At 41.4% G+C, this 9,798-nt stretch overlaps 1 protein-coding gene across 3 annotated transcripts; it reads right to left on the bottom strand.

Moving 5' to 3' along the window:
- Positions 1 to 98: 98 nt before the first annotated feature.
- LOC127354188 (uncharacterized) lies at positions 99 to 9,724 on the bottom strand. Of its 3 annotated transcripts, none has more exons than XM_051383915.1 (7): positions 9,554 to 9,724; positions 8,485 to 8,600; positions 7,804 to 8,369; positions 6,292 to 6,405; positions 4,727 to 5,198; positions 2,201 to 4,162; positions 99 to 630 (listed from the first exon to the last, which is right to left on the bottom strand). In XM_051383915.1, exons 2-7 carry the CDS (start codon positions 8,585 to 8,587, stop codon positions 254 to 256), a joined length of 3,594 nt encoding a protein of 1,197 aa, XP_051239875.1. In that variant the 5' UTR covers positions 8,588 to 8,600; positions 9,554 to 9,724; the 3' UTR covers positions 99 to 253. The 3 variants fall into 3 exon arrangements, with proteins under 3 accessions (XP_051239875.1, XP_051239878.1, XP_051239876.1); XM_051383918.1 differs by having other exon boundaries at positions 2,201 to 4,072; XM_051383916.1 differs by having other exon boundaries at positions 6,292 to 6,387.
- Positions 9,725 to 9,798: the final 74 nt, after the last annotated feature.

Raw genomic sequence — 9,798 nt, 5'->3', positions numbered from 1 at the left:
ACATCCATTTTACACCTTGCATATGGAACTAAATGAAGCTCAAAACCAGCACGCAGCCTGTGATTCTTGCATGTACAAAGCTTGTGAGCGACGGACATAAAAATCTATTATACATAGTTTGACAGCAAAATGGACTTCATCTGGCATTGTGTGAACATACATAATACCAGAATAGAGAGAACACTGGGCTTGGCACATCAAAGTGCCACTGAACTAGTCACACAACACAGTAAAAACTGCACACGTACAAAGGTCACTCTGCCTCATCTCCAGTCACATCGATCTCGTTCACATCTTCCTCCTCTTCTTCCTCTGGACTGATGTTCATGTTGTCCAGTCTGTTCTCACACTCTCTGGACTGAGCCACTTTGTCTGGGGAGTAAAACAGAACGTCCACCTCCACTTCCTCCTCCTCTTCTTCTTCTTCTCGATTGCAGCCTGAGCTCCGGATGAACCCAACAGCACCTGACAAAGGTGGATGAGTTCTCTCTGCAGTCTGGGGATTCACGCTGCTATCCAAAGGCATTTTGTCTTCTTGAAGCGCTGTGTGGGTGTCACTGTGAGATGAGCCTTCATCATTGATGGTAGTCTGTTGCGTTGTATCCGACACTGCATCACTGGCTTTTAGTGCTAAAAAAAGGAGGACGGAAGATGGATCATACACAGTAAGCAGAACATTGTTTTTGGAAATGTATGTTGGTTTTGAGAACGCCTTTTTATTTTTGCTCTTGGAGCACCATAGACAATAATAATTCACCTCCACTGTAAATATCTTATATAAGTACTTGTACTTTACCTGAACTTTCCATTTTATGCTACTTTACACTCGTACTCCACTGCAATTCAGAGGGAAACCTTGTACTGCTACAATTATATGACAACTTTAATTACAAGTCTTTACATAGATTAAGATTTTACATAAAACGTGTGGTAAGGTTTAAAATAGGGAGCATTGATTAAACTTGGCTTGTGGTCCTTTACAAAAAAGCAGTGTGGTTGCGTTGTTTCAGATGTCAATGGGTGCTTTTCATTATGCTAACTTATGCTTCCTTGCATCCTCTCTCCTCATGCGACCCGGAAATCCTTTCCCCTCCGCCATCATGGAGGATCTTCCTATTTCTTAAATACACCTGGAGGAGACGAGGAGAGAGGAGGCTTGTGGAGGAGCTGGGAGTGAGGAAACACCAGTGTATTTTACATTCTTTTATCAAGTAGCCTGAGCACGATGTAAAAATGCTGCACCTCCACATGTGGAACATGAGTGCTATTTGTATGTTCGGCATGATTGAAAACCTAATTGACAACAAAATTCAGTCCTTCTTTATTCAGTTTATTCTCACAGCTTTTACTCTGCAGTGTCTGTATGGGGATCTACACATCATAGAATACAGCTACATGGTGAGATGCAATATAATGCGTCTTGTGTGATAAATAATTTACAGTCTATTGCGTCACACAAAGAAGCAATGCTTGTTTTTTGTGCTTTTTCATTTGACCCTAAAATTGATATTTAAAACACATTCTTATGCAGCTATGTGGTGTTTTATTGTGCAGAAAACAATAATACAAATAAATAATAATAATAATAAGACAATAATAAGTAATCATAACAATGATCAGTACAGAAATTCAACGATTTAAAAGGAATATTAAATGATTAAAATCAAGAACAGTAATAAACGGTTATGTTACTGACGCTGTGGAAGCAAGGATTTCTCATTTAGCAGTTTCGGCTCCACTGTCTTCTCATTTCTCTCTCTCTCTCTCTTACCTCCTCGCTGGGAGGAGCTAAGGCGTGAGGAAAGGAAGCGAGTGAGGGGAGCAAGGAGACATGTTAGCATAATGAAAAGCACCCTGTGAGTTGTCAGCGCTTCCACCCGAGAGACGTTTCCTCTCGTTTAAAATGATTGGTTTTAGTCCAAAGAGTTACAATTATTTCTACCCACCTGTGTGATTCAAGCATCTTGCATTTATTGGTTGGTCACACTGTCATTCTTGATATTGCCACCAGATGGCGTTGGAGATGGAGTTTTTTAACCTTACACATATTGCAGTGGCTTTAAGAAAATATGTTCCTTTCCAGCCTACCCAATAAAATCAAATGAAAAATAATCAGTGGTCTTTTACCATAATTCATGTGGACTCATTTTTACTCACTGTACACAATAATCTACCACAAATAAAGGAACAAATACTTTACCTTCATCAGAACTCCTCGGTGCTTGCTCCCTCTCAGCACCTAACTTGGCCACCTCTTCTCCCAAGACATCAAAGGAAAACACTGGATGGTACTCCTCACTCAACAAACTGGTCTCACTGGTAGAGCTGTTTGTGTCATCTCGCCGTGATTTGCTATACTCAGCTGTTGATTTGTTGAAAATTTGATTGTGATTTTTATCAACTGTGACATTGACACAAGGCTCTTCAATCCTGTCCCCGTTCTGAGGCTGACTGATGTCTATGTCCAATTCTGTCCCCTTAAATAATTTTTCACATCTGCTGCCACATGCCTTCGCTTCACCTCCTACATCTCTTGCAGTTTCGTTTGTTTCCTTGTCCTCGCTTTCCTTTGACTTTCTTGTTTTTGAGTGTTGGCGCTTGATAAGCTTTTGAATCTCCTTCAGAGTGACCATCCGCTGCCGTTTGGGTGCGTCAAGTTTTCTGTCATCGTTATCGTCCGCCTCGGCCTTGCCAGCGGTCTCAGCGCTTTTGGCCTTCTTAACTGCAATTACCTCCCTTTCACTTCTAGTCCTCCTACGCCTTTTATGCCTCCTCTTTGTTTTATCACCCTCCTCCTTCTCTTTCGGCAAGTTGTTGTCAATTTGCTGCTCACTTTCCGCACCGTGGCTGTTATTTCCGCTGATGGCAGGATAGCTCTCTTCAAGCTTCGCTTTCCGCGGCCTTCCGCGTTTCCGCCTGACGGGTGAGACTCCTTGTTTATTCAAGATCTTAGCTCTACAGGCCACGGGTTTTAAAACCAAATAATTTTCTAGGCTTGTGTCACTTGGGGTCTCTTGAGTTTTTTTCAAGAAGCTCCTAGTCCTGATCCGAGTCTGGTCGATGCTGAGATCCCCAGCCCCTCTGGTTTTCTCCCTTGAACTTTCTGTGATGGCTGACGGTTCATCTGGTATCCCTATGAATTTGTTTGGTATGTTTAAAGCACTGGTGGCCATTTCCCTTTCCTTTGCCAGCACATTGTTGCTTGACAAACTGACTGAACAAACACTCAGGTTAATTTGACTTTTTGTTCCATCACTGACTTTCACATCGTATGCCAGAAGAGAACCGGCAGCATTTTGTGGATGACTTGTGTGCTTTCTCTTCCTCCTTTTGGGCTCCGCAGCATCACCTTTAGTGTCACTTTGTTTCCATTTTAAACATTCCTTCATCTTACTTTGGTCAGATTTCACTTCTGACACTGATTCTGCCCAGGTTCCCCTATTTTGTGGATTCTCTGGATGTTTCTGCCATCGCCAACAGCTGTGGTTTGTATCCTGTGGTAAATATACACTTTTATTTTCTCTGTGAGTGATGGCACTGAGAGGAAACTGTAGTGAGCCAGGGTTTTCTGTGAGCCAGGATCGTCCATTTTGAGATGGCTGGGGCTGAATTTTTTCGCCTTGGTCGGTTGAGTTGTTGAGGATAGGCTGACATTTTGCTGCTGAGGCAAATGGCTCTAATGGAGAGAGACATCGAGGAAGCCGCATATCATCCACGCAAGGTAAAGAAAAAAAACGCAAGGACTCAGCCTCATTCATCATGGGTAAAAACTCTAGGATGTTCTGATCACCTTGTGAAGACGGTTCCTGATGTTCTAGATAATGTGGTTTCTGCCCACTGGAGTACAACGATGTGGGTATGACTGATCTTACTGTGGGTGCTTCAGGATATGGACAATTGAGACTTTTGGATAGTGGCGTGCTCTGGTGGCTCGTTCCATCTCTTTGCCACATGGATGAGTGATATTGAGGAGAGCGCTGTTGGTGCTGCTGGATGAGCACAGCGTCCGAATGTGCAAGCAAAAGGCTTGAGCAGCTGGGCTGGCGCTGAGCTGTAAAACAACAATGGATACCTGTACAACAGGTGAGAAGACTGCTGTCAATCCATCTTGAATTAACAAAGCTGAGGTGGCTGGTGTTAGGCTGGGGGTTTGGGATGATGACTGAAAAGAGGAAAGGTAGCTGTGTGTGCATTTAGATTGTGGACTGAAGACAAGTACAAGTGAGACTGTTTGTGTGCTCATGAAGAACTGGGAGGAATTACACAGAAAGAAGATTTAAAGGTAAATCTGTGTTTTTTTGTTTCCTTCAGCACTCTGAACAATAAATCCAAAGATTAGTTAACTGAATCATCAATTTATCAATCACTGAAGTAATTTTTCCTTCAACATTCGCTAGTTCCATCTTTTCAGTTGTAGGGATTTTCTGGTTTTATATATTTTATGGACATGAAATCATTGGCTTCCCCAATTCAACACACACCACATGCAAAAAGTTATTTTAGCTTGTAAATACAAAAGGAGAAAGATTCACAGCATGTCTGATATTTCTATTTAGTTATCCCAACAACCAAATCTCTCCCTCTTTGGATTAAAAATGGCTTCTTACTTACTTCTCTAGCTTGCCCAACAATACATTAAACCAGCAATTTATAAATCCAAAAAGGACAGCAGTCTGCAAATGTTGCAGGGGAAGAAATAATTAAGAAAACATATGCATCTAGATACCTGTACTTGCTGAAGAGTGACCAATCTGTGTCCCAAAATCCTGGTTATACACACACCCTGCTGCACCGACGGGAGCATGCATTTGACTATGCGCCCGCTCGTCCTCTGTAACCGGGACCTGGCACATGGCCGGTGCTCCATCGTGGCCCGGTTGAAGGTGATGAGACTTCTTGCAGTCCCTCTTCAAGTTTGGCAGGATGTTCAGGCCCATCATGATGTCCTCCAGCAGCTTCTCTATCTGCTCTTCAGACTCCTCTGCAGGGCCCTGAGACTGGGGCAGTGGGACTGACTCAACGTCATGGTTATGGTTTGGGTTGAGGCAGTCACCACAGAGAAGCTGGGAGTCAGGGGTGTTGCTGGGGTGAGGTGGTGGTTCGGGGGAGTTGGCGGTGGCAGATTGAAGAATCAGGGTCTCTGGTTTATGAAGTTGGCCTGGCTGGACAGATGAGGGCTCACCATTTGTACGGTCCGTCTATGAAAGAAGAATAAGAGCTCACGTCTTTTATCACCTTTAGTTTAATCAGATTCAATTCATGTCAGAACCACTGCAACACACTGATTTTTTTTTATAATCCTCTATTTCTGGAAGCAGATGATGAAACATGCTTGCTGTCCATCTAGCCTCAGGCAGCAGCTCGAGCAGTCTAGAGCTACTAAGTTAGGATTTTACCAGATGTTTGCATCATACAGCCTGAACAACACACCAAAACTTCTGTCTGACCACCTGCACCCCTCTCCACAGCACCGTCTCCTCTTCTGTGTGTCACGTCTCCATGTGTGTTGCATGATAAATTTACTAAGAGCATTATTCTCTCTCTTAACACTTCCCTTCTGTCATCTCATTACTTTCCCAAGCATTCATTATATTTCTTAGTGCTTTAGTCTGTGTTTCTATTGCAATATATAAAAAAGCAGTGGCTTCTGTTTGTCACTCGCATTTCATTTCATAAAATAAGGAAGGCCTGGTAGTTAGCCCTATGAGACAATATGAGACTAACAGAGGTCCAGAGAGACCACATTAAGTTATTAGGTGCATCAGTCCTTGCCAAAATCATTAGGGCAGACAAATACAGCACTGCTACATGGCTAATGTGACCAAGGTTTGTAGTTTCATAGTGACATCAAAGAAACCGATCTTTATCCTAAATATTCTACCCCCTATTTGTACAATGCATATATATATATGATGTGTGGAGGACGCTAATATATAACAATTAGAAACCCTTAATCTGCCAAGTGCAATAAATACTCAATAATTTGTCTTGGTGATGTGTGGCAGTACAGAGATAGACTATAATTTCACAGTATTGACTGATAAATGCTACAGCAAAAGAAAGACATCACTTCATCAGACATTATTTAAAGGGACAGTTGCCCATATATATATATATATATATATATATATATATATATATATGGGCAACTGTTTTGAGTATTTATTGCACTTGGCAGATTAAGGGTTTCTAATTGTTATATATTAGCGTCCTCCACACATCAAAACATCCAATCAAATCCAAGTGGATTGAAGTGTGTGTGTACAGAATGACATCATCATACTTATCTACCTGTTTCATGGAGGAAAGAACTGACAGTGTGTCATCTGCGTCTTGCATGCTCACAACCTCCCACACTTCTCCTTTGGTCCTCCTCCTCAGCTTCACCTTCACAGAGGAAAGACACTCCAGCAATGACGAGAACACAAAAGGTGGAAGACATTTGTTATGACAGTCTAAAGACATCATGAACATATCATAGCCGAGACGTGTGACAATCCTGTCACTGAATCCACAAACTTTTAATGTCCTTTCTTGTCTTTGTGGAATGTGGAAGTGACAACCATTTCTACTGCCGAGGGGAAATGGATTCAAAATGGCTGGGCAACAGCGGTTGAGTGACTGGGATAACCTGAGAAATTTGCTAGACGAAAAAATTAATCGCACATTACAGTAGGTAGTTGCAACCCAACAATACGATCTCTAATGGTTCAATAGACTCATATTCCCAGAATGTTGAGATGAGAACTTGCACAACGCGACTCCCAAAAGTAATGTGCCACTTTGGCTTTAATGTAGCCGCCTCTCTGTGTCTGTAGTCACCACTCTGTAGTCTCGCTCAATGACCCGCCCAAAGCACTATTATCTGATTGGTTTCACATCATGAGTAAAAGTATAGTAATCATTTTCCTCAAGATAATGTTGAAAGTTCTCATTTGCTGCATTTAATTAAACATATGCTTCAAGTACTCTGATCTTTTACTTAAGTAAAAAAAAAGGAGCGTTACCTCAGCATAAAATCACTCCTGTATTCAAAATCTTAAGTAAAGGTACAAGTATTGGCATCAAAATATGCTTTAAGTAAAGTGCAGAATAACCCATTTAAGAATACTGTATTATAATCGCTGGATTTTATAGTTATTGTTACAATAATGTGTTCATCCCTTTAATGTTGGAGCTGGTAAATATGGAGCTAATTTTTAACTTCTTTACTGCTGGGGATCTTATATATAGATCTATAATAATACATCATCATTTATGAGTTTGTTTATATTTGTATTAATAATGTGAGTCTGTAAACTAGTATCAAATAAATGTAGAAAGTACAATATTTGCCTCTAAAATGTGTATAAGTAAAAAGCACAAAATAAAAATATTCTAAATAAAGTAAGTAAATTACCTCAAAATTGTACCCACGCACAATACTGGAGTAGATTTAGTTACACTCCACCATGAGATATTTAAAAATTTGACTGCAAGATTTCCATTTTTATTGCAAATGTGTATCGGTTTAAAATATTTGTCATTGGTGTCCTTGAGTACTAATCATCGGTATCTGTATCAGCCCTGAAAAGACCATATTGGTCAATCCCTTCTCAGGACATTGTGGTTTGTTGACAGCACCCTTACACCCAGGTCCTGTATTCTGTCGTGTAATTTTGCAATTCGGCCTGATAAACAAAATTTCTCTACTTTCTCTAATCTCACCTAAAACAGTTTTTAGGCTTAATGTCCACATGCATTCATGAAAGAGAACTCCTTCAAAGTTTTTTTCACGTGAAAAAATTAACTGCTTCTTCTTACCTTGATAGAAATCTGTGTCGTCTCTTTCATTATCATCTTTTGCATCTGTTTCATCTTAGCCAGACTCTTCATCCCTACATTTGCACACGCGTGCTTCTCTGTAGAGTTTCCTTGTTCCTCTCCTGGTATCTCATCTCTGTTGGCGTGGCTTCGCTGCTCGGTATCTTCCCTTGTTTCAGCCGTCTTGGCATTTGTTTTTTCATCGTCCAATCCTGTCCCAACCCTGTCCCCAAACTCAGATGACTGCAGGTGGGAGCTGTCTTCCTGAGGTGTCAAGGAGTTTGAGTCATCATTAAGGGAAATGGAGAAGCTCTGTCCTTCAACAAGGTCTGTTATCCCAAACTGGCGGGCTGCAGACAGCACGTCATTCTGTTCTATGCTTCCCTTCACCTCCACCTCCCCAGAGTACAGAAGACCAACAAGCTTCAGCAGGGTCTGGGCCTTGACAGCCTGGAGCTGGAGCTGGCGCATCTGACCATATGGAGGAGGCGGTGAGGCTGACAGCTTCTGAGACAGGTAGGGACTGAGAGCTGCGAGGATGCAACTGTGGGTCGGGACTGAGATACCTTTACAAATAGTAGGAGATGTTGAAAAAATTAAATGTATTTTCATTCCATTTAAAACTTTAAGTATGCTACACCACTGTTTCATTTCAATAGTGCAATCACGTACACAGCTCACCTTCAGTTTGCAACATGGTATCACAGAATTGGGCGTTGTTTTGTTGTCTCTGCAGCTCTCTGAGAAGCTGCATCTCATAACCTGGCCACTGGTACCTCTGCATGTCCACATGGGTACTGGGAGAAAGAAGTATATTAGAGGTGAGCTAACAGATAAAAGGAATATAGTTGTTGTTTAAAGAAACAAACAAAAGTTTCTGGCACAAGTGGTACTCTACCTCCTGAACCCTGAGTTTTATTTTCTCCTTAAATGCCCCATCACAATAAACATTTAGTTACAAAAACATCACAAATATAAGTTTTAGCCGTTAAAGCCTACCTGTTCACTGTTTCCCATTTAAACCTTTGTCCCTGCTTCGGTTTTGCTATTTATTGATGATCTCATTTTAATGTCTGAATGCGTTACAAGTTGTTCTCCTGTATCATTTATTTATATATGTTACTGTGTCACAGTCTGTAGCTGCAGTTCTTTACTGATTTTTTAAAGAAACTTTTTCCTTAAAACGCAACACAAGAGTTGTTTTGACTGACATGTGCAGCACCAACATAGCCTAGCATTAACGTAGCATAGCCTGGTTGGTGCCTCAGCCTTTTTTATACTGGACTCTGAGCACGTGGAGGACCACAGCTGCGCTCGCGGAACGTTAATGTTAAAGGTCATTTTTTACGTAAACATTTTTAAACAATTTACCACAATTAAATTGTATTTTCCCGCTTCCATTTTGTTCTATTTTCTGTTAACCTCAGCCGGTTTCTTTTCGCCACAGGGTACAACTCTGCACAACATTTCTTGGACGAGTTTAAGGATTAAATTTGCGTTGCAAGTTGTTCTTCTCGTTTCTGCTAATAAGGCGGCTAACGTTAGCTGTTAGCCACAATAACCAGAAGAAAATTTAACAAATAAGTATGCAATGTCCACCTCGTTCACAAACGGTAGTACAGTGAAGTGTCGAACCGCGGTGCAGCTCAGTGTGACTGGCTCAAGTTAAGGTTAGCTTACTGTACACTGAAGTTCACACACTGCAGCTGAAGCGAGGTAACTTCGCATTAGCATGGAAATCACAACTTACCAGTATTTTTCTGTTGCGCCAGCAGAGGTATTTCGGAAACTTTAACTGTATTTCAAACAAATGACGCTAGCACTGAACCCCAAAATCAAAGTCACACAATCATTCAATGTTTCACACCCACTGTGGTCGCAGGTGAAGTGCTCACTAATAGCGACACCTACTGGCCGCTCTGTATAACGACGTTTGTTTGTTCTGTTGTCCATAATGAACCGCTCCTCACTGATATGTTGTAAATGAGTGTGATC

This window comes from Dicentrarchus labrax, unplaced genomic scaffold (assembly GCF_905237075.1).
Source record: "Dicentrarchus labrax unplaced genomic scaffold, dlabrax2021, whole genome shotgun sequence".
Classification (NCBI taxonomy): Eukaryota; Metazoa; Chordata; class Actinopteri; family Moronidae; genus Dicentrarchus; species Dicentrarchus labrax.
This window is presented reverse-complemented; position numbering and strand designations above follow the sequence as displayed.

Bases quoted from the DNA above. Each gene is read 5' to 3' on its own strand.
- LOC127354188 (XM_051383915.1), bottom strand. From the start codon at position 8,587: ATGCAGAGGTACCAGTGGCCAGGTTATGAGATGCAGCTTCTCAGAGAG. The intron at 8,370-8,484 runs GTGAGCTGTGTA...CTATTTGTAAAG, and splicing joins TACCATGTTGCAAACTGAAG to GTATCTCAGTCCCGACCCAC. The intron at 6,406-7,803 runs GTAAGAAGAAGC...TCATTGCTGGAG, and splicing joins CGACACAGATTTCTATCAAG to TGTCTTTCCTCTGTGAAGGT.